At 48.1% G+C, this 25,223-nt stretch overlaps 1 protein-coding gene across 1 annotated transcript in view; it reads right to left on the reverse strand.

The window, feature by feature from the left end:
• Nucleotides 1–7,175: 7,175 nt before the first annotated feature.
• The window catches only part of SMOX (spermine oxidase), a 52,240-nt gene continuing 34,192 nt past the window's right edge, over nt 7,176–25,223 (reverse strand). The window contains exons 4-7 of the mRNA XM_036382316.2: nt 18,685–18,858; nt 15,188–15,887; nt 8,917–9,077; nt 7,176–7,662 (exon numbers count right to left, since the gene is read on the reverse strand). Coding sequence (XP_036238209.1) covers nt 7,525–7,662; nt 8,917–9,077; nt 15,188–15,887; nt 18,685–18,858 — 1,173 coding nt within the window. The 3' untranslated portion in view covers nt 7,176–7,524. The remainder of the gene's footprint in view (nt 7,663–8,916; nt 9,078–15,187; nt 15,888–18,684; nt 18,859–25,223) is intronic.

Raw genomic sequence — 25,223 nt, forward strand, 5'->3', positions numbered from 1 at the left:
TTTTAATGCAGAGGGCAGCAAAAATTAAAGGATCAAAGCTCTCAGGTTGTCCCTAAGCCTGGGCAGAGAAGAAAGGCGTCAGGATGTGGCTGTGATGGAATGAGGTGGAGGAGCAGGATGGTGCCACCAGCACAGGGACCAACAGGCAGGACATGGGGTGGTCGCCTCAGACATCCTCAAAACAGGGGTCTGGATCTATCCTTACCCTAAAATGTCCAGTTCAGGCTCTGGCTCTGCTGGCAGAGAGATCAAAGTGTCCATGGACCATCTCAGGGGCACACCAACAAATCCACTGCCATGCCAAGGACCCTGCCCAGACTGAGGTCCCTCAGCAGGACAACACTGAGAGCAGAAATCCATGCAGGAGCAGAGATTCCAGGGTGAGATGGATTCTCCTGCTCACCCTACAGAGGGGTGCAAACTGATGATGAAGAAGGAGGACACTCCAAAACAAGGTCCTTGCTCAGGCACGTTTTTCTGACTGCAAATTGCACCGAGACCCAGTGCAGCCCCAGCTCTGCAGAGAGGCCAAAATACCCCTGTGCCACCCCATGGGAAAACTGGAAACACCAACCACCATCCTCCCCATGAGCTCTGGGGGGGAAACACCAACCACCATCCTCTCCATGAGCACTGGGGTGGAAACACCAAACACCACCCTCCCCATGAGCACTGGGGGGGAAACACCAACCACCATCCTCCCCATGAGCTCTGGGGTGTCTGAAACAACAACCATCATCCTCCCCATGAGCTCTGGGGTATCTGAAACGTCAACCACCATCCTCTCCATGAGCTCTGGGGTATCTGAAACATCAACCACCACCCTCCCTATGACCTCTGGGGTGGAAACACCAACTAGCATCCTCCCCAAGAGCTCTGGGGTGTCTGAAACAACAACCACCATCCTCTCCATGAGCTCTGGGGTGGAAACACCAACCACCACCATCCCCATGAGCTCTGGGATGGAAACACCAACCACCACCCTCTCCATGAGCTCTGGGGTATCTGAAACACCAACCACCACCCTCTCCACGAGCACTGGGGTGTCTGGGAACACCAGCCCCAGCAAGGAAGCTCAAGGTGATGGGCACAGCCAGCACACATCCCACCACATGTGAGGGAGGTTCAGATATGCTCAGGTGAGCAAGGAAGGGGAAGCAATGAGCCAGCTGAGAGGAGGTGGCAGGGAAGGACCAGATGGAGTCTGGAGAAGAGGACACTGAGGGGACACTCATCGGGGTCTGCAGCTACTCCTGAGGGACAGCACAGGGACAGCTCTGATCTCTGCTCCCTGTGACAGTGCCAGGATCCATGGGAATGGCCAGTGCTGTCCCAGGAGAGGTTTAGGTCGGAGATCAGGGAAAGGTTCTTCCCCCAGAGGGTGCTGGCACTGCCCAGGCTCCCCAGGGAATGGGCACAGCCCCAAATCCGCCAGAGCTCCAGGAGAGTTTGGACAACACTCCAGGGATGCACAGGGTGGGATTGTTGAGGTGCCTGTGCAGGGACAGGAGCTGGATCAATGATCCTGGTGGGTTCCTTCCAGCTCAGGACATTCCACAGTTCCTGGCTTTTGCAGGAATCTTTTGGCTCCTACCACACAGGAGCAAAAATTCAAAATTCAAAATTTGTCATCACAAAAATTCAACCCATTGGCCCAGGGAACAGGAGTGGGGCGAGGAGCAAGCAAAGATTGCTGCCTGTATCTATGGGCACAAGCACATCCAGGTGTCACCAAGATGGTCTGAAAACATGCCCAGGTCAGGAAGGAAGGATCCATTTGGATTTTGAAGCAGGACAGAGGCATCCATTGGGACTTTGAAGCGAGTTACCTGCAAGCAGGGACATTCAGGGTTTGCAGCTGTACTGCAAACGAGGGCAGGGAAGGGAAGGTTTGATTTGCTGTCCCCGTGCTGGAGTTTCCTGGAGATTTACAGCCCTCAGGTGGTGACTCGGAGCACAGCCCCGCTGTTATCCATGTTCCCATCTCAGCCTGGGTCAGTGGCCTCTCTCCCGGCTCTCCATCATCTGCACCCATCCACGTCACTCACAACAGCCAAAAATCCTCCCCTGAGCATCCCAAATCCCCTCCCAGTTCCTGGCATCTGCCAGCTCAGCCCTCACCTCTTGCCCAGCCAAACATGACATATTTAGCTCCACTGTTTTTGGTTTTGTTTTTTTTTTTTAATCTCTCTCCTTATAAATCAGCTTTTCCAGGCCCTGCCTCTGCTGTTGTCTTTTCTCTTGGCAGTGCTCAGTTGCCAAATGCCTGACAAATGGCCCTCAGGCAGCCACCCTGGCCAGGGCCACACTGCCCATGAGAAAGGAGACACTGTTCCTCCTTCTCCAAGCATAATTCCCTTTTTTTTTCTTTTTTTTTTCTTTTTTTTTTTTTCTATTTTTTTGCTGTTCTCCCACTCGTGTCACTCATCTTACAGGCCCCCACAGCAAACCACCCACTGTGAGCCCACGAGGATAACTGGGGCTGGGAAATCTCTCCCTGTGCTTCACAAAAGGATTTTGGAGGGGGTTTTGCATTGGACCAGGTTGTAGCTGCTATCAGAGCCCTTTTTTTTTTGAGAAGTTCCACACCAGTTTCTCACCCCTTGTGGTTTGTCCAGACTTAGCTTCTCTTTTGCAGGGTCGGGATTAAATGTGTGAGATGGTGTTTCTTGTTTGGACTCAGATATTTATTTGTTCTTATCTCTGTCACAGTCTCACAAACCCTGAGTTCTACAGCATTCCAACACGCTAAAAACTTGAGCCCCATCTCTCTCTCTACAAGGCCTTTTAGGGATAAACTGTCCAATTAAGAAATTACACCTAAATTATTTTTACTTTTAACCCAATAACCAGCCACCCATGGCCTGCAATGGGGACTTTTTTATCCAATTACACAAAACCACCCAAACCCATGGAGGACAAGGTGAAGAAGGACCAGCCTCTGCCCTAAAACCTCCATCTTACTTTATATATATATATATATATATATTACTAGATTCTAAAACTTTAAACTCTAAGTTTTCCACCCTGTGATATTACACACTTCTATTCAAACTCCACACCCACAATCCCAGCTCTGTAATTCAATTTTGGAAGCCTCTCCATGGCCCCAGGTCAAATGCAGTGTTCTGTGCCTGGTAGCACAGAAAGTCTGAAATTCTCAGCATCCAGGGTTCCAACAGAAGGGGTCCATGCCCATGACAGGGGGTGGAGCGAGCCTTAAGGTCCCTCCCAACCCAAAACATTCCATGATTCTACATCCCTGAAACTCAGAGAAATCCTCCATACCACAGCAGGATCTCACTCAGGACCTGATTAATCAGTTAATTCTCCAAAGGGACGCCTCGATTCCCTGGGGGATGGGAGGCTCCTGAGCCAGCCAGACACCAAACCCTGGGCTCTGGGTGTCCTGGGGGTCTGCAGGGTGCCCCAAACCTCACACATGTGGGCTCTGAGAGCTGGGACATCACCCAGCTCCTTCCATCCACCTTCCACAGCTCCTGCCAGCCCCCCAGGGATATCTCAGGCACCCTAGGGCACTCCGGAATGGAAACAGAACCCACTGATAAAGGATCATATCTGTGCTCACCCCACTGCTCTTCCCTCACATCCTCCTGTGTCAGGTTGCAGATGTTTCCTGGGAATAGTCCGATTCTTTACTATTTCTAGAGAATATTTTAATGCCACGAGATGGCAGCACAAAATCACCTTTCCCGGGGTGTGCTCAGCTCGCAGAGGCTGCTCCAGACCCTGCACCACGGAGAACTCAGTGGTCTCACCGCGGGGGCCACTCCAGGAGGAGAAAATATCCAAGTGCAGAGCCAGAACCCAGCTTTTCCATCCCTTGAACCACCTGCAGTTCCAGCACCCACTCATTGCCAGCGCTGCTGCTCCACTGAGTTTGCCTCAGGATCTCCCAGTGGCTCCCAGTCTCCTTTTCTGCTCTGGGTCTGCGTTTGCAAACAAATCAGCACCAGGGAATTCCCTGGGCACTAAGCCCGATCCTTTATTTTATCATCAGAATCCCCTGACTATAAAATCAGAATCAGGGGATTCTGATGATAAAATAAAGCCTGGCTGGCTGGTGCCCACTTGCACAGTTCAGAGCCCAGTGTGGATCCTGGGACACTCCTGTCAGGAGGAAAGGGCTAAAACCCTGCAAAAAATCCTGCTGGAGCCCTTAAATGTGCTGCTGCAGAGTCCTCATGGTCCCCTCTGTGCAGGGACAACCACAGGTCACTCCATGCCACAAACCAGAGAGTTTAGGGCTCTTTTCCAGCCTTAATTCCGTGATTCTGGGATTGGCCACACGGTGACACTAACGGGGGGCTCTGCTCACACCGGGTTTGGGCAAGGAGGGGTGTGAAGGCAGAAGCCAGGACCTGCCCAGTAATTCCACCACTCTTCTGGTGGAATCAGGGCTCTGAGCACCTCAGCTTTTATAAAAAAAAACCTCTTTTTAAAAGCATTTCTTGCTGTCACTCTGATTTTTTAAGTTTTTCAAAGCCTTCTGATGTTCACATTCTTGTAATGAACTGTCTCACACACCTTATGTAAATAACTTGTTGTTTTGCAGTCTTTTATAAAGGAGGAGAAATTTGATGGACTGTTGGCTTGTCCAGTGTCATTGGAGAGGTGGCACTGTCACCCTCCAACCCACTGTCACTTTTGGAAGTCTATAAATGTTGGAGTCAGAAATTAAAAATTCTCTTTTCGCCTTGGAAGAGCTGCACGTCCGTGTCGTGTTATTTTGTGTCCCACAGTGACATCTTGCTAGGAAGTTCAAGGAGCAGAACCCCAGAATTGTTTAGTTTGGGAAATTCTGAGACCATTGAGTTCAACCATTCCTCCCAGCACTGCCAACACCACCACTGACCATGTCCCCAAGTGCCACATCCCCATGGCTTTTAAATCCCTCCAGGGACAGGGACTCCACCACTGCCCTGGGCAGCTGTGCCAGGGCTGGAGAACCCTTTCCATGATGAAATTTTCCTTAATAATAATCTTCTGAATAAAATTTTGTGGATGATTTTTCCCGGATCACCCAGGAAAGAGGCAGCCAGGGACAGCCATGGCCATTTCTCCCTGGTACCATCACCCACTGGGGTTTGGAGCCCCACCTCTGGCAGCACCCTGCTACCCTCCCCACACAGCCAGCCAGGAGGAGCAATCCCTCATTAATTCTGAGTAATTAGGCGCCTCTTACCTTCCCAGCACCCCCGTCTGCTTTCCACCAACCTTCATCCCTGAGCTCTTGTGGAATGAAGGTGTCACAGGTCTTGAATGAGGAGCAGTGTGGAGGGTCACAGAGCCCCGTGGTGACAGCACCTCTCCTTGTCACATGCTCAGGGTGGCCTTTGCTGCTAATTTTAAATACCTCTGAGCAAACAGCTGCTAAATTTAGTGTCTCCAGAACATGAGCATCATTTTAAAGGCTGGCTTGCTGGTGAGTGATGGCAGCAGAGGAGAGAGGGGGATTGGCCTGACCCAGATCCCTGCTCAGCACAGCCAGACACCATCATCACTCTGTCTGCACAAAGCAGAAGAAGGAGCCCTCAAACTCTGGCCAACAGCACAGCAGCTTTCCTTGGATGTCCTGTGATAAAGAAGCCACAGGAATCACAGAATCATTTAGGTCAGCAAAGACATCCCAGGCCATCAAGTCCAGCTTTGACTGATCCCCACCTGGTGACCCAGCCCAGGGCACTGAGTGCTCCTTGGGGACTCCACCACCTCCCTGGGCAGCCCCTCCCAGGGTCTGACCATCCTTTCACTGAGAATTTCTTCCTAAATTTCTTCACTGAAGAGAAAGCAACCCCTTGGTTTTTCCTCTGTCAGCCCCACATGCCCAAGGGATTTGGTTTTCTCCTCAGATTCCACTTTGCAACAGATCTGGCTGCTGGGAAATCAGCTCTGGTTCCTTGAGGTTGAGCTCTGAGTGACTGAAGAGTTTTTATCTCTCTTCAGTCAAGTGTGCTGCACTCTCTTCCCTCGGCCCAACTCCTTCTCAACTCAGTAACAGCATGAAAACAGATAAAAATGGGAGAAAAACAGCAATAAATTCAACATACCACCATCCTTCCCAGCTCCCCAGCAGCCAGGAAGGCATCCCACCTCCACACTGCAGCAGGGAATCAGCAGAGCTCAGCTGAACTTGGAGAGAACCAGACAGAGTTGGTGCCTCCTCTGCAGACATTTATCTTGGGATGCACTGACTCACCCTCTGGAGGGGGATTTTTCCCTCTCTCTGTCCCTTTTCCTCCCCTCTGTAACTCATTTATCAGCACAGCTCCCACCCCACACATAGGCAGAGGGAAGGGAGGCTTCACATGGGGCAGCAGATGCCAAAGCAGACACATCCCTCACTCCTCACATGCAGCTCTGGCCAGCAGCCAGCCAGATGGAGAAATGGAATGCAGGGAGATAAGGCAGTGGCTGAACGCCCATGGTCTTCACCCTGAAAACTTTTATTTTTGGAAACTGTTTAGATATCTTTAAACTATGCTGATGGCTACATTGTGTTCACTTGACTTTAAAGAAGCCCATGATTTATCTCTCTGAGGAAGTTAAAAAAAAAAAGAAGTTTTTTTTCTCATTCCTGATGGCAATTTCCACATGATGCAGACAAAACCTTGGGAGTCTAATATCTGGACTTAGTGACTAAGTGACATCTAACAGCTGGACTTAGTGACACACATCTGCACAGTCCAGGGGCTGCTTGGATGGGGTGAGTGCTCCTGCTACACTGAAGGACACACAAGTAAAGCATAAAGCAACAAAAGAATAACCCTGAGCTGGGAGGGACCCACAAGAATCATCAAATCCCACTCCCGGCCCTGCACAGGGCATCCCAAGAATCCCACCCTGAGCTGAGAGCATTGTCCAAACATTCCATGAGCTCTGGCAGCCTTGGGGCAGTGACCACAGTGCTGTCAGCTCTGCCCTAACCAGACCCTTTTTGGTCAGGATTGTATTGCTGGCAGGGGAAATCTCCAGTTTGGATACATTATTATACAAACACCATTTGTGTAATGTGTTTCTGACCTATTTTCAACCTGGTTTCCTCCTATTCCAAATTTTATAGGAAGAGGAAAAAAAAAATCCTATTTTTGTAATGTTGAATAAAAGAGTTGGAAGTTACCAAGTGAAGTGTCCAGGAAGTACCACAGCACCCAGTCTTTTTATTACAACATTTATTTTAGTATAGAAGGCACTTACAATACAGAAAGAAAAAAGAAACAAAAGGAACATGATAGGCACCAAAAGTAAAATTAGAATTAAAATGACAGAGAAACAGTTTACCAGACCAAAAGGAGCACCCTTCCCTGTTAACAATACAGCACATGGAAATGAAGCTATTGATGGCTAACATTTTTTAACAATTAGAGCTTTTTATTTTTTAATTTTTTTTTAATAGAAAAGATAAAAGGCTGTTCTACTGCGAACTGAAATAAAAGAGAACCCCTCCACAGAGCTGCAGGAGGATGTGGGAGGTGGTGTTGGTGGTGGTCAGGCAGGGCTCCCTCAGGCTGGGCACTGCAGCAGGTCCTGGTACATCTCGATGAGCCGAGCAGCCTCCCTCTGCCCCGAGAGCACAGCCCCGTGGGTGGTGGAGTAATACTTCCTGTGAGTGGCCTCCCCTGAGAACATCACCTGCATGGGCTGCAGGGCACAGCACAGGGGACACACATCAGCACACGTCACTGGGGAGCATCACCGGAGACAAACTTTCTGTGCCCTCCCACACAGGATGGTTTGGGTTGGGAGGGACCTCCAAGATCATCCAGTGCCACCCCCTTGTCATGGCAGGGACACCTTCCTCTATCCCAAATTGCTCCAAGCCTCTCCAGCCTGGCCAGGGACACTGCCAGGGGTTTTCATCTATTTTGGAGGGCTGGTTCTCAAAACCCCCACAAGATGCCAGTTCCAAAAACCTCCACCAACCTGCAGGAGGCACAGAGCACCTGCTCGGTACCATCTCCTCCCTTTGCTCCCCTAAATCACACTGCAGACTTTTAGGCATTAAGGGAATTTTTCTTCTGGACAGCAACTTCAGAAGAATAACAGCCATGTCTCAAAACCCACAGCATTTTATCTCTTATACCAATAGTGAGGTGCTTGCTAGAACTGCAACTCGGATTTGAGGCAGGAATTTCTGGGAGGATTTCCCTGGGAACCACACAGAAAAATTCCTAAAGCTCCTGCTGGGTCTTCTTAAGTAGATTTCTGCACTGAATACAATTATTTCTGCTGGGGCCAAGCTCTGGTGGAGGAAATGGACTGGGCAGCTGCTTGAAGGCTGCATTTTCATCAGCCTTTGGATTTGGACACATAACCCTGAGTGATGGGGTGAGTTTGGCTTAATGTGATCCTGAGCTGTGTAACCACCTCCATGTGTGCTCCAGCTCTCCTCGCTAAATTCAGAAAGCCAAGGCAGTGCCTGGGGAGAAAACTCATCATCCCCTGCCAAGGACTGGGCCTCCCTCAGCCTGCACTGCCAGCACAGAAAGATTTCCTAATATGAACCCCTGACACATTCAGACCTAGACATTAGCAGGGTCATAATCATAATAATAATCCTTGAAACAAACTAGCATGTGCTTCCCTGAGGAATTCTGAACTGGACAATAGGGCTGATGGTCACTAAAGGACAATATCACAATTCCAAAAGTCACACACATGAGCAGCTCTTGATAAATTCAGGTAGAGATGAGGGAATCCCTGAGACGTTGGCATTCCAAACGTTACAGAGGTAAAATCCTACACACATCTTTTGTACAAAAAAAAAATAGAGTGGGGAAACACACTACTGGAGGCCAAATCATGGGTTTTCCCTTCCAACCTCCCTCCCCAAAAAGCTGCTGCCCAGTGTCCCATCAGTTTTACTGCCCCAGGCCCCATCTGGGCCATACTCACAGGAGATTTGGAGCTCTCAGCATAAGGCAGTGGTTTCGCCAGTTTCTCCACGTCGGCCCCACTAGACCCAACCTGGGTGTAGGAGTAGGATCCACGGAAGTGGGGATTGCTGCCCCAGGAGGACCGCAGGATCCGGCGAGGTTTCGGAATGTTTGGATTCCCTGGGTGGAAAGGGGAAGGCAAAAAGTCAGACTGTGTCCAAGAGGGGAAGAGGGCAGTGCCTGAGCAAGGTGTGGGTGCCAGGGATTCCATCTTATTTATTCAACATCCAGCCTAGCAGAGCCCCCACACCAGATGTCCCTTTCATTATGGAGTTTTAACTCTATGTAACAGAAATTGCCTCCCTTTTCATCTCAGCTTTTCCATTTTCCAGGGTGTTGGGGGAGTCCCCACCCCTGGAGGTGTCCAAGGAACAGCTGGATGAGGCACTAAGTGGCCTGGCCTGCTTGATAAGGTGAGGAATAGATCACAGGTCAGACTTCATGACCTTGGAGGTTTTCTCCTCCTTAAATGATTCTGTGATTTGTTTTGGAAAGGAGCATTAAAATGTTTAGATTCCTAAAACACTGGGGAGCTTCAGGAAACCTTGGACACAGCCTGGTTTGGAAATACAAAGCATCTTCTGGTCACATTTGCAGTGGGGAGCCTGGTGGTAATCAAGCATGTGATTGATCTCACCAAAATTTAGGCATCAGAGTGCCCAGTCTGAATTGGATGTTTAGGTAGCCTTGTGAGAGAGGAGTGCCTCCAAAGAGGAAAGAAGGCAAATCTTCTTTATGCGGGGACATTGAAAAACCTGTCAGGAAGTTCTCAAAACCTGGATTAACTCATTCCAACAGCTTCCCATAACAGTTTCCCCCCAAATGAAGCTAAAATCCAGGAGACTCTTTATTTAATGCACAAGGCATGGCAAGAAGGCTTTTGAGGCTGGAAGCAGGATTTCTAGATTGCTGTAGGATTTCCACTGCTAAGAGGATGTAGGACCTAGAGGTGAAGAATGCACCCACAACAGGGTCATCATCAGCCACTGTCCCCACCCCAAGGACTTTGGAGAACATGAGATCCAGGACTGCAGCCACCAGCTGGTGGCACAAGAGCCTCAGGTACAAGCAGGGAGAGTCACACTTGGGAGATCTCTTGCTGGGCTGGTTTTGGACCATCTCAGTGCCACTGCTTTTGTTGGAGTTCCGTGATGGTATCTGGCATGGCAGGAGAGGAACAGAGGGACATGGAGAATTCCAGTGAAGAGAAATTCCCTCTGCAGGAGCCAAGATCCACCCTTGAGGCAACATCACATACCCAGGCAAGGTTTAGCTACCTGAACCTTGGGCTGAGTCTAAACCTTCCACAGCAAGGGGACTGGAACTGGATGATCATAAAGGTCCCTTCCAACCCAAACCATTCTATGATTCTTCATGGAAAGGGTTGTCCAGCCCGGCCAGAGCTGCCCAGGACAGTGTTGGAGTCACCACCCCTGGAGGGGTTTAAAAGCCATGTGGATGTGGCACCTGGGGACATGTGACAGTGGTGGCCTTGGCAGTGCTGGGGGAATGGTTGGGATCACTGATCTTGAAGAGCTTTTCCAGCTCAAGTAATTCTGTGATTCCAGAAGATAGTCAGCACAAAAAGTAGGAGTTTTGAGATATTCACATCCTTTGCCTGCTTCAGACCCTGACTCTGTGACAACTCAAGATGTTCAGCCTGCCATGAGGCAACCCAAATTCCCCCCACTTTCTTCATCCCAGTTTAGAAGGAGACACCCAAATGTAAACCCTGGTTGGGCACTGCATCATTTAGCTCTCATAAGCTATTATTTAGCTGTGCCTTCAATTCCCTAAAATCAAGAGCAGGTCCTGGTTCAGCTTCTGCTTTCAGGAGTATCCTGTCAGCCAGAGCTATGGAATAAGGGGCTGGAACAAAGCAGAGGATGGCTTGCCCAGAGTACTCTGTGAACACTTTAAAACCAGGCCCCAGATCAAAATATGGCCCAGACTAGCAAATAAATATATCCCACAAACAAAACACATCCTACAAAGCAATGTTGTTTCAGGAGTAATGGCTTTGCATAACAAAGGCCTCTAAAATATGTTCCTGCAAGACTCTTCAAAGCAGAAATGCCTGGAAGTGGAAAGCCCAAGGGAGTCTGAGATCTGGGAGCTCTCAGATGTGTCAAGGAAATAAGCTATCATGTTTTATTTTTGAGGGCTGTGGCAAAGCCCAGGAGAACACACCATGGAAGCTGTCAGAGAACACTCCCCAAGCAGGGCCAAGGCAGCCACCCATCCCACTGCACTGCACTGCACAAAAACAGCACATGAAGAGTTTTCAAGTAAAAAGAGTCTCTGCAGTGGCCTAGTGGTGCCTCTTCCAAAGCTGGGGCATGTTTCCATATCCACATCCATCCACATGAGCTCCTTCCAAGGTCTCCAGCACATCAGGCCACATTAGCAAGACCCAAGTGTCCACTGTGCAGCAACTGTGGCCCTGCAATTCTGCAATTCTGCACCTTTTAATGCAAGCAGCTGTTTTTAAGAGGAAAATCAGGAGACCCAGAGGGGGCTTTGGTTGAAGGTCAGACAGGACCACATGGCACAAGCTCTGATTCTGAGCAGTTGTTTGAAGACAGAAACTGCAAAGACTGAGAGCCACAGTCCTTCAAGGAACGTCCTTCACTGGACTTTCTCATTCTGCTTTTAAACAGGGTAAACAGCCTTTGTCTACAGATAAAAGTAACAACACAGATGTGGAAACTTCTCCATTTCCACCATCCAAAGAGATTAAATGGCTAAAGAAAGGATGTTGGCCTTCACTAAAACAGGAAGGTACATATCTTCATGCCACAGATTTCCACTTTTGAAGCTATGCAAGACAACTCCCTGTGCCTCACACAATCCCATTTTTCTTCAGCTCCTGGGACCTGTGGATACAGAGGTTTACTGGTTATGGGGCTGGCTGAATTACCATACAATCAACTTACCAATCTAAATTAAGGCACCTCAATTTATTTGCCTACCTGAGAGCAGGATGTAAGACTCCACCAAGGGAGATCTGTGGTACTGCCCCCATACCAGTGACTACAACCACCGGAGTGGCTACCCCAGACACCCACATGGGACTGGGAGATGTGATGCAGAACCCAAAACAGATCTGTTCCCCTCCTGGAGGAAAACTCAGGGCATCTCCAGTTGCAGCCTGCCAGGCTCCAGTGATCCCTTCAGCAGGGAGCCTCTGGCTTCCTACTCTGGGAGCTTATCCAACAAAGAAGGCAGAGCAAGGCTCCTAATTGCTCAGAGGTATTCTATTTAATCAGATTTGGAGGACACTGCTTTTCACCATCCAGTTGTGAAAAGCAGTAATTGCTGGTGGTTCTTAGGTTAGAACAATCCTCAGAGCTTTTCACAGCAAAGCCAGATAATCCCCAACACCGAGCTGAGAGGAAAATTGAAGGTCAGTTCTCAAAGAGATTCTCAGTATGAACCTAAAAGAATGGATTTCACTTAAAACTGGTATAACATACTCTGAAGGCAAAGAAAAGGCCACCATGAGCAACAGACTGGGAAAACACAGTGAAAGATGGGAACCTACCTGGTAATGCATGAATTCTTTCTCAGAAGAATAAAAGCATGGGGCATTTCATCCCCAGCGCGTGAAAGGCAAAGGGAACATTAAAAGGCTCAAAGTATCTGCTTCATTACTGAATATAAGGCTCCCTCTCTACTCAATAGAGAAAAGCTGCTTCAGAAGATGTCACAGAGCACCAGGTGAGGTGTGGAAGATCTGAGCTGCCCTATGGAAGATCCAGGCTTTCCACAGAGGTGAGGATCCTGGCAGGACCAGTTTCCTACCTTGGTTAGCTGACCTGTGTGAGCTTGAGTGGTGGGAAAGGCTTTCAGAGGTGGGTTTGGTGGTGCTAATTGGACCAGGGGAGTGCAGCCGTGCTCAGAGGTGGCCATAGGTGTATCATGGGCTGCTGGTCTAAGTCCCTCTCACACTCCCCCTGGAACAGATCAAGGGAAGAAGGGAGGTGCACAGAGAGCTGAGCACACTTCTGTTATTTCAGCCAGCCTGGCACCTGGCCCAGATCAGCCCTGAGGTATTGCTCCTTCTGGGAACCTCTGGGGAAAACAGGAGCAAGGAAAACGGGATAAATCCAGCTCCCTTAGCCAGGGAATCCTGCAAGAGAATGAAAAGTGAAAAGGTTTTCTACCAACAAAGGCATTGGGGGCAGAAAGTGGAACACATCATGTTGGGTAACGGGTGCTCCAAGAACAGGTTTTCCTCTCACGGTTTTGAGCAGCTGCAAGGCCACTTCTCAGCTGATGCACAAAATGCTCATTGCAGGGCAAGGGCCTGGTAAATCCAGTCTGGAATTCTCCAAGGAGAGCTAACCTGGGATTAGCTGTGTGGAAGAGCCTGATGGACAGTGACCAGGTGCAGCATCAGCTGGAAGAGCAACTGCAGCACAGACCCAGGGCCCAGAGCCTCATATTTCCCTGCTGGGAGGAGAGGAACATCCAACACACGTAAACAGTCACTGTGAAAAAGCCCAAGAAGGAAGAGGGAGAGCAAACTCGCACATGCCAAACTACAACAGACCCAAACAGCCAAATTCCCACTCATGAATTGAAGTGGGGTTTGGAATTTTTTTTTTTTTTAATTTTAATAGGCCTTAAGCAAGAAAAGCTGCAACAAACAAGGTTGTTTGTACATTCAGGACTACAACAACTTGGCCTGTGAGAGAAGAGCCTCCTGCTAAGCCTGGGTAGAGCAGCAGTTCCCTGCTGGGGTCAGGGGAAAGATGGCACATGGGGACTGATGTGACATGGGGACACCCAACACCCCTGAACACCACCAGCTCAGGAGGCACAGCTGAAACAAGGGTGCAGGCTTGGGCACTGAATCTGGGCTTTTCAACCCAGAGTCTCTACCCTACAGCTCCTGCAGAGAGTGGTAAAACCTCTTTGGGCTGTAGTCAGTTATGCAGGAAATCCTCAGATTCCAGGGTCCTTTCAGGAAAAGGGTTCTTCACCCAGAGGTGCTGGAACAGGCTCCCCAAGGAATGGTCACAGCACCAAGCCTGACTGGGCTCAAGAAGCATTTGGACAATGCTCTGAGGCACAAAGGGATTGTTGGAGTGTCCTGTGCAGGGCCAGCAGCTGGACATGATGATCCTGATGGGTCCCTTCCAACTCAGGATATTCTGTGATTCTGTGACTCTCTGGATCTCCATGTTGTTGGTAGCAAATGGTCAGTAAGGGAAGGGGAAAGCTGCACTTGTGAAGGCAAATTTCTCCAGTTAGCTGGAGCTCCATGGACAAGAGGTAAGTTTGGAAACCCCCTGAGTGCTGAGACTGGGCTAACACCAGCTAGCAGGAAGATATAAATCACTTAATCACAGGAGCCATCTCTAAAATAGCATAAACTGCATCTAATCTTGGAGGATGCTCCTCTTATAAGTGCTAGCAATTCTCTATCAATTCAAAACTCTTATTTCAAAACTGCTGTTAAGTCCACCACTATTTCTTTCAGTGTTAGTACCTTACACCTGCACTTGCACAGTGTCTCCCATCAGAGCATGTCAAAGACTCTCAGATAAAGAAATCCCTTTTCCTGGGAAGGTGTGTGACCTTTAGAGAAAGTGACTGTGGACAAGCTAAAGCCCAGCATCCAAGTGTTATTCCTTTAAGTGATTTTATTTGGATTTTGTCAGTGTAATACACCTAAGATTTGCCTCAACTGCTGCCCTTAAAGTGATGTGTGATCACAGAACATGAAACCTGTGAAGTCCAGGAAGGTTTCAGTGATGCACCCAGAAAATGGGAACTCTCAAGATCAATGAATTTTTTGAAATTTAGGTCTTGGAGATTATTTCCATCGATCTGATACTGAATGGAAGTCAGGGGTGTGATTCAACCACACCTCAGCTGATCTAAACAGGTTCAGTTTCTGAAGGGGCCGTGCTGCTCTCCACAGCTGAGATCAGCCCTCAGAGCCCAACAGCTTCAGCTGCTGAAGAGTTATTTGTGATTCAACAAAGCAGAGGATGTGGAATCCTCCAGCACTTCTGCCCATCACTTCCTGAGCCGGTTTATCAGCCCCTCTGTATAAATAGCTCTCAGGCACACCCAAGCAGGAGCTATGCTGGAAGCACACGCACATTCAAAGGGACACAAAATGCCAAAGAACTAAAAATGACTTTAAAGCATTTCCTTCCTCGTGGTTATGTGATTCCCCAGCCCCATGCTCCCTCTCCCACCAGAGCACGCCTGACCTGTAAATTTACGTAGCATTTCGGTGCAGGTTTCTGCCACAGTTTCATCATCACACTTCTCCATAATCAAAGCCTCTTCTCCACAGATCCAGCCACTGAGGACGTGGCCATACCTCTCGGGTGGGTACAGCACATCAAAGCTGCAGATCTTCTTGTACCACAGCTCCTCAGGGTAAGTCAAGCTCTCGCTCTCCGCCTCGTCTTCCCAGACAAACTGGATGCTGTTGCACTCAGAGCTCCAGAAAGGCTCTTCAAACTCCAGGAAGATCTTGTCAGTGGTATTGATCCCCAGTTTCTCAATGGCCATCACCTTCTCCTCAGGCAGGCGGGGATGGAACAGGCTCTCGTGGCGCTTCTTCAAGACTCCCAGGGACACAGTCACAATGACGTGGTCAGCTGGGATGAACTCACAGTCCTCGCACTCTACGAAGACATTGGAGCCCTTGTTCTCCTCGGGGAGGTCACTGTTGTGGTCAGCCACCCTCTCAATCTCCTGGCTGACCGACTGGTTCCAGTGGATGCACTTGACCGGCTTGCGGAGCTGAATGACAGACTTGGGAATGGAGCGCGCCAGGATCTCCACGATTTTAATGAAACCACAAGGAATGACGTGATGAGCCCCGGGGATTTCGGTCCATTCCCCAAATTCACTCAGCGACACTTCATCCATGCTGTGGGAGCTGCTCTCACAACTCTCTACCTAAGGAAAAGCAACACAAAAGCAACGTTGCCACAGAGCAACTCCTTTAGCCACAGCACAGCTCTGCAAGGGCACAGAGGAGCTGCATGAGATGACTGAATTCCACTCATGAAAGCACAGAATTACACTCTGAAACCAGGTTAGTTTTGCTAGTAAAGAAGTGCCTGGCCATAGGGTCTGACAAATATCACTCCTTAGCCTTTCTTGAAACCAAAGAAACCATTTTGTCATGGTAAAGAGTTGGAGTTGCATTGTCCAGAGTTCAGAGACCAGAGGGCTGGAGCCCCTCTGATCTGAAGAAAAATTGAGAGATGGGGCTGTTCAGCGTGGAGAAGAGAAAGCTCTGGCAAGACCTCCTGACACCTTTCAGTACCTAAAGGTGCTACAAAAGAGCTGGAGAGGGACTTTGGACAAGGCCATGGAGTGACAGGAGAAAAAATTATGGCTTTAAACTGATGGTCAACTTAAATTAGATAGGAGGAATAAATTCTTCCTTGTGAGGGTGGTGAGGACCTGGCACAGGGTGCCCAGAGAAGCTGTGACTGCCACAGCCCTGGAAGTGTTTTCAAGGCAGGCTGGATGGGACCTGGAGCAACCTGGAATAGTGGAAGGTGCCCTGCCCATGGCAGAGGATGGAACTAGATGGTCTTTAAGGTCCCCTCCAACCCAAATCCTTCTGTGAATCTAAAATTCCATTATGTCTTTACTTCTGCACAATTCTGGGTTAAAGTTCTGGTTTCTATCCTTTAAAACCCTCTGCAGTGGCCAGGATCTGCTGCCTGGTACTCCTACAGCAGAACCTGGAGCCGCGTTAATCAGATGCTCATTCCAACGCTAATAAATGTTCCCACGAGGAGCCACAAAAAACTTCTGGCAGCTCTTTGTGCTGTCTGCAGCTTTCAGCATGCTGTCAAACAGTCAGCAATCAGCCAGCTAACAATCTGCCAGAGGTGAGAGGACCCAGCACAGGAGGAACTGAAGGAGACGGAAAAGGGAAATGCCAAGATGTGAGCCACGTGTGTTTGATGTGATTACCAAAGCTTTAGATCCATTAACCTGTTGGTTAATGTTTGTAGGAGTATTAAGCATAGCTGTAGCTCCCAACAATCCCTGGAACAAAGGCAGGATGTTTGGCCTGTCTTGTGATAAGCTTCTAATGATAATCCTGATGCACGGGACACAGTGATCTTAAAATCTTCACATCACCAGAGTCACAATTGCTCGCACACTGTAATTCTCTAAGCAATTTAAGGAATATTACAATTCCTTGCCTCAAACTTTGACCTGTTTTCCAGACCTTTCCACACTTTAGTGACTGTGCTTGGAAGCCTGAAAAGCCTAGACCTTCTTGCTGTGGAGCACCCTGGTGCAGGGCAGGAACCTGTGCTGGGACAAAGCCAACAAGTCAGGGTTGTACCAGCAGCTCCCAGGCTGCTCCTGTGCCTCAGGGACCAACAGGTGCCTTCCCTGTCCTGGTCACTGCCTGGTGACTCCAGTGGAGACTGAGTGAAGACCCATCTTTGGACTGTGCTGTAGTTCCACCCTACCCAAGCACTTCCCAGACCTCCCTCCCCCAGGGTGACACAACACAAAACCCATGGATCCTCACCCTGCCTGGATGCTCCAACAGGACACTCCTCACTATGAAGTTAAATACTGGTGGCTGTTTGATTCTTTCAACCATGGAGGCAAAATGCCAGGGGGGGGAAAACAAGCAACTACCAAGACAGGTTAATCCCCACTCTGCCATCTGATAGTCTAAAGTATGAGAAGCTTTGTTTTTCTCAGTTATTTGCATGAGAAGGGATTTGCAAGACTTGCAGAAACAGCTCTGACTGTGGCAGCCTGGAGCAAGCAGAGGAAAAACCACCAGGAAACCCAGAGCTGTATCCAATGACTTAACCCAATGCTGCTATTTGGGTAACACAATAAATAACTGAGCTTTACATGGCAGCTGTGGGGACACCCTGTGAGAAGAGGTTTTGGGTGAGGATGATGAGGTATCAGGCTCAGGACACCAGGGTTCAAACCTCAGCTTTATCTCAAATCTCCTGTGAGACTTTAGGTCTTTATTCCTCTTTGGTTTAGCTTCCCATCTGAAAAGAGTGAACTCATGACAAAGTGCTGCTTGCCTCCCCTGCCTCATTTCAGAAGCTTTTAAGTCATCCTAATTGAAATTAAAATGACTGATACACTCTACTCATGGAGTGCTTGATGCAGCATTAAGTCCTCATCCCACAGAGAACTCATTTAGCCAAGGCACCGAGGAGATAAAAAGAACTATGGAAGCCATGTGGAAAGCTGGTTTTATACAGCCTATCTTGGATTTTATTGCTTTACCTTCAAAATGCTTTCGGGGGATTTCTTCAGCAAATTACTAGCATCAAAATTACATTTCTTCTGGTCTCTGAGAGGTAAAAAACACTCAGGCAGGATCAGTGAGTGCAGGTGTAAGTCACAAGATAAAACATTACTAAAAGAACCTGACAATAGAGTAGCTTCAGGTGGCAAAAAAAAAAACCTAAATCACACCAGAAAATTTAACAAGGCCTAGGAAAGCCTCTTCTATTAAGACAACTGGGGTTTTAAGGTAAGAAAAAAAAAAAAATAAAGGCATTATTCCTTGCAGCCCACTGTCTTTGGATCTGAGTTGAGAGGGAAAGTTGTCAACAGAAACACAAACTACAAACGAGCACAGAAAGCAATTTCCAGGGCTGGGTAGGGCTCAGCCAGGTGCCCTGAGGTTCAGGATTTGTTTGCTCCAAAAACAAAACACCCCAATGATGTGCACGCCTACCTTCAGGTACTGCTGGATCATGGCCAGTTTCAGCCTCTTGACGGCCTCCGTGTCATCCGGGTCGGCCTTGACGCGTTTGCGCACGACGTCCCGCGTGAAAACGCCCACGCTGTTCTGGCTCTCAGCATTGACTGGTTTACCTCGTTGGAAGAACTCCTGAGTCAGGTTATAGACCTGCCAGAGACAGGACACAAGGATCATCCAGCAAGATGCTCCTTCAGCTGTCCCAACCCAGCACATTCACGTCCCTCCCCACATCTGATAAAAAGCACCGGCTCTTCTCCCACCTCTGTGTCCCAGGTTGATACCAGCCCTTCCACCCTCTCCATTATTTAGAAGGAATCCACCAGAGTGGGTGAATTCAGTTTCACAGTTAGTTTTCTGTTCTTCCATTTATGGGGATTTTTGAAGGAATTCTGAATGAGTTAGAGATGGGATTTTTGAGTTTTTTAGATCATGTGATTTATTTTTCTTATCTTCTACATAGACAGGAAGGGTGAGCTTGGCTCACATCTTTACTGCATGGTCTAGTTATAAGACCTCTTAAGGATTTATTGATTAATAAAACACTGTTAATAGGATATTTATGTTTTTGACTTAACCCTTAAGTATTTAGTTTTATGGACTTATGCTACAGAGTAAGCATAAGTCTGTAAAACTAAATATTTAAGGGTTAAGTCAAAAACAGCTTTCTTAGCTAATTATGTTATGATACATAAACCTGCAGTACTGTATTCTAAAACTTCTTGCTCACCTTTGTAACTACTTTTATTTTTTTCTATATCTTAAATTCTAAAACTCGAAACTTTCCTCTTTTTAACTCACCATGTTTCTGCTTTAAACTATAAATCCATATTCTTGCTTCTAGTACTTAAGTTTGGAAGACTTTTCCAAGGTCTCAGATCAAATCCTGTGCTTAATTCTAAGCTTTGACTTACAGGCCCAAAGTTCTGAGAATTCCCCGCACTTTGGATTCCAACATCCGATGAAATCGGGAAGCAACAAACAGCAAAGGAATTCTGTATGCACACACATTTTACTTGAGCACAGGACAGGTAGAAATCCATGGAAAACAGTGACATCTCTAGAGCCCCTCACCAGGAGCTACAGTAAAAATCCCTTGTAACAAACTGATCTTCTTTGAAGATATTCCTGGTGGTTTTTAACCCCAGTTTTCCATACAAGCTACATAAAAGGCAAGGAAACACCATCCAACTCAGCCCACTGCTCGTGGCTGTCTGGGAAAACTTGTATTTCTATCTACAATATTGCCAGAAGAGCCTGCGATTGCATCATGGCTCTTCCTTTTTATAGAAAAAAAAAAAAAACTTCAGGAGGAATCTTTTAACACAGGAAAGCTTTCAAAAGATGCCTCTCAGAAATGCAGCACATCCCATTAATGATTTGTTTGTCCAGAATGTGTCCCCTTCTCATTCATATCATACCACAGGGTGAACAATACTCTTACATCTCTGTTTGGGGTGTTTCTCCTGTCAAAGATGGTTTAATTACACCTTATGATCATTTTTTGGAGACAGATGATTTGGATGTCAAGAAGTTGAAAGCTACAGTAAATATCTGGTACAAAGCTGGTAAAAAACTGGCAGCCTTGCCTTCAAAAAGTTCCTGGAGCTTTCCATTCCCTGCTGAGAGGGCTAATCCACTATGGTTTATGTTCTTCCCGCTCCAGTTTTCCCCAAGAGCTTGATTTTATCTTGGGTTTTAGGAATAAAGTGAATTTGAGGAGGCAAAATACAGGGAAGAAGAGGAAAGGGAGGAGGATAAACACATTGCAGTGGTAGGAGTGAGGCAGAGGAGGTCTGTGAGCTAATGGAAGAAGGTGAATTGACAGGGAAGGGATGAGGAGGAAACTGGAGAAAATAAGTGAAAGAATGACCAAAAAAAGGGGGGTGGAATAAATGATAAAAACAGAGAAGAAACAATCACAAGGAAAATGAGTGGGACTGGTAAAGACAGAAGAGAATTGCAGACACTGCCTGGGACACGACCATTCCAAGGCGACTCCCAGACAAGAAAGGTGGGGCCCAACGTCCTGTATGAAACAAAGGCTTCCAGCAAAGGAAACTTTGGCAGCTCCAGCATCCCCTGGTTCTCAGGTCCCTGGATTTCTGAGGCCACAAGCACTTGCAGCAGGTCCAGGCTGCACAGACCTTGCGTCAGCACAATCAGCTCGGCTTTCATAAGCTGATTGAGCTCTGTAAGCAGATAACAAACTCACAGGACAAGCAAAGCCCTGCTAAAACCCAGCCACCACTTGGCCCACAGGAGAAGTGAGCCTGACTATGTTTTTGTTAACCATTACAGTTCTTCACTGCCCCACAGGGAGGAGAGCAGGAAGGCACAAGTTCTCTGTGCTGTAACCATCAAGGAAAGTCTTTCCTGGAGGTGCCATCCCATTGATCGGACAGCAGGTAAGCTAAATCACATCAGGATTTCTTATTTCTCCTCTTATTTCCTTGCTTTTCAAGTTCAAGAAGAATTTGGACAACACCCTCAGACACAAGGTGTGACTTTGGGGGTTTTCCTGTGCAGGCCCAGGAGCTGAACTTGATGATCCTCCTAAGTCACTTCCAACTCAGGATATTCTGATTCTTGGGAGTGCTGAACCATCTGAGGAAGAAGAGGAGGCAAAGCTGTTGTAGGCAAGAAGCAAAAGGAGAAACAACAGCAGGTCCTACATTGAGAGATATATGGTCAGAATAAATGAATAAAAAAGATGCTTGAAATGTATGTTTTAATGAAAATGAGCAGAAAACACATCCTGTGTAAGAAGCTATGGAAAAGCTTCACTAGGACATCTCATTTAAGGTAGGTGTCCAATGAAGCAGGAGCAAAATTGTGCTGTCTGAAGTTGGAATTATCCAGACTTTCCCTCCCCAGATGGGGAAAGCATTGTCATTCCTATGGGACCACCCCTGGGGTCACTGGGAACAAGCACTTGTGATATCTGAAAACCCATACTCCTCCAATCATTTCAGCATTTCAGCAGCAGGGTTCCTGAGAGAGTAGAAATGGGCTTTCCCTCAAAGATCCTGGGGAAAGGTAACAACAAGGATGACCCAAAAGATTCTGCTGATTTTCCAGTTAACCCTTCAAAATCTCCCTGCATCCAAACCAGAGCTCCATGTCCAGCAAGGAGAGCTACACCACAGACAGTCCAGCCAACCTTTGCTTTTCTATTATCATAAATCTGATACAAGCAGGGAGCAAAACCAAAGGATAAACTGCATCAACTCCCATCTATTACCATGGGCAATCTCACATCCCAGCAGGACAACCTAAACATTTCTCACTCTAAAGTTCCCCTGAGCTAGGACAGAACAAGTGGCTCTGGAAGCCTGACTGAAAAAAGAGAGATCTCAAGTAACCACTCATTCTTCCTTCCCTCATTCTGAAGGCTTACACACAATCCTCCAAGGAATTCACAGACTCATGGAATGGTTTGGATTGGAAGGGACCTTAAAGCCCATCCAGTCCCACCCCCTGCCATGGGCAGGGACACCTTCCACCAGCCCAGGTTGTTCCAAGCCCCATCCAACCTGGCCTTGGACATTTCCAGGGATCCATGGGCAGCCACAGCTTCTCTGGGAAATCCATTCCAGGGCCTCACTGCCCTCACAGGGAACAATTCCTTCCCAAAATCCCATCTAACCCTGCCCTCTGGGAGTGGGAAGCCATTCCCCTTTCCTGTCCCTCCATCCCTTGTCCAAAGTCCCTCTCCAGCTCTCCTGGAGCCCCTTCAGGCCCTGGAAGATGCTGGAAGGTCTCCCTGGTTGTCATGCTGAACAACCCCAGCTCCCTGGGTCTGCAAGACAGAAGGAGTTGAAGGTAAGAAATTAAAACAAGTTAACTGAACGTCCACAGTCCTAAAACAGTTTCACTTCAGCTTCCATCTTCTGTCTTCTTTCTGACCAGCTCTGGGGCATCCCACAAGCAGGGTCTATGCAGGGAACGTGGATTCCAGCAAGGATGGCCCCTCTTGTTACCTACAGGCTTCCTCCTCCACGTGTTTATTTACTACCTACGTGCTCCTCCACCACAGGAAAAAGCAGTTTCTTAGGAAGAACAAAGCTAAATAAAGAAGTTTCTCCTCACTGAAGGAGGTCAGGAAAGCACATCCCCATCCACACTCCTTCCTGTCAGCGCCGCTGACGATGCCCAGCATTGTCTTTTGCTCACTTGGCTTAAAAACTGCTGTGACTTAATCCCTGTCCAGTAAAAAGCCCTGATGGAGATAGGGCTGTGCTGTTCCCAGGCCAGACATCTGTCAGTGCAATAGAGGCAGGGAGGGAACGGTGATTCTCAGCGGCCCTTTGGTCCTGCTGTCCATGATAACTGCAAGGCAAGGCACTGGAGCTTAATTGGGGATGGCAGGAAGCCCAGCACGGGGTGGGGGTGTGGAGGATGAAAAACGTTGTCATTCTTTGGCTGCATCCCTCCCCCAGAAGCTGTTGCAGCACACGGGAGAAAGCTGACAGATAACAAGGCCATTAATTAGCTGATTGTTAAGGGAGGGTTCCTGGGAAGCAGTTCTTTAGGGACCACATCCTTGCTGAAAAGCTCAAGTAAAAGCAGGCACTTCTCTTAAATCAGGCAGTGACAGACTGATTTTTCAGCTGCATTTAACCTGTCCAGCTCACCACTTCTCACTAATACCTGGGAATCGACTTTAAACACCTCTCTGAAAAGGGAAATGAGGACTTAGCAGGGACAGAGGAACAATTCTGAGATAAATTGTCCCTGATCACATTTTCTGAGGAGGTAATCACACACACAGACCCCAGAAGTGCAGACATTACCCTCAGAGGTCCCACTCTGGTCGTTTTCCTGAGAGTCATAGAGATGTGGTACAAGCAAGAAGAGCCAAAATCCTCTCCCAGCCCCAGGATTCCCCCAGTTATCCTAGAAGGAGTGGAGAGGAAGGTGGGAAGATGACAAATAGGTGATGTGGGCATCACACCCTGGGGAACCTCCCCGTGCTGGTGCCTCTTTCCTTTTGGAGACTGACCAAGTGGAGTGACAATGACCCTGAGCAGCGCCAGCCCCACCCAGCACACCATCTAAGGAGGACAATCCTAAAAGTCCTGCCCTGTCTCATGGTGCTTCCCTTGGCAATGTGTGGTTGGGAATCCAGGTGGATGCTCTGCAGGACTGGAGACCTTCCTTGAAGGCATTGCCCTCTTTCCACGAGAAGAATTCAGGTCACCTTGGTCACAGGTTCATGACAAATCCTGACTGACCCCAGTGCAGGGCAACAGCCCCTCCCAAGGAACTTTCTGCTGGAGAAATGAAGAGCTGAGCAGTCTTCAAGCAGTCTGACTGCTCCACTTCCTCATAACCAAATAAAGGCTCCTGTGAGACATCCCTACAGCTATTAAAAATTCAGGCTACTGCAAACAAAAATGCAGCAAAACTTGTATTGAGGTAGAAGAAGGCAGCCAAAAAAGATTGGATAAGTGCCTGGAAAAAGCCTAAGGACTTTCCAGATGAATTAGTGAGGCAAGCTCTGGAGGTACAGGGGTGCTCTGCCTTTCACTCCAGCAAAATTCAGCACAGAGAGACCTTGCCTTGCTAAAATGCAGTTTCAGACACTCCACATGCCCCAGTGAAACTCAAGGGAGACCCCTGCACTTTGAATTCCCTAGAATCTGGTGTCCAGATGAGAAGATAACTGGGGTTAGAGAGACCCAGCTGGAGGAGAAGAGCTGAAGGCACTGAAGGCACTGGAGCCCCAGCAGCAGCTGCAGGCAAAGCCAGGCAGGGTGTGAGTGAGGGGGAGGGTGACAAATTTAGCCCTGCTCATTCAGGGATACATTTTCCACTGCTCATGCCAGTCCTGCATCCCTGATTAGGCTTTGCATCCATCATGGGTTGATGGCTGTTTTGTGGGGGGTTCTTTCTTTTCAGCTCAGGACAGGGTGTGTCACAGCCTTTGCTATCTCAGCCTCCTCTGAAGGGATGAGATGACATGATGGTGGGATTGCTAATGAAAACCTGAGGAAGGCTTGGGAGCTCCTGTGAGACAAGGAAAGATCCTGACCTCAGGATTTAGTGATCTGAAAGATGAATTTTTATCCTGGACAACTTCAAAATGCTTTAACAAAACCAATCATAAAACCTGCCTCCCAAAAAAAAAAAAAAAAAACTAGAGATGCAGAACTGAAAATTCTTGCTGTTCTTCCCAGCATTTCATTTTATCACCACTTAAAGCAACAGAACTTTGGCCAGAAATAAAAAAGATTAAATAACCTCTAATGAACAAGCAAAAACCCCCTCACAGAATCACAGAATGGGTTGGGTTGGAAGGGACATGGAGGATTTGTATTGTTCCAACTGCCCTGCCATGGACAGGGACATCTTCCATTAAACCAAACTGATCCAAGCCACATCCAGCCTGGCCTTGGACACTTCCAGGGATCCAGGGGCAGCCACGGCTGCTCTGGGCACCCTGTGCCAGGGCCTCACCACTCTCACAGTAATGCTGGGCAAGTGGGGGACACCCCAAAACACAAACCAGA

Source organism: Molothrus ater, chromosome 4, assembly GCF_012460135.2.
Source record: "Molothrus ater isolate BHLD 08-10-18 breed brown headed cowbird chromosome 4, BPBGC_Mater_1.1, whole genome shotgun sequence".
Classification (NCBI taxonomy): Eukaryota; Metazoa; Chordata; class Aves; order Passeriformes; family Icteridae; genus Molothrus; species Molothrus ater.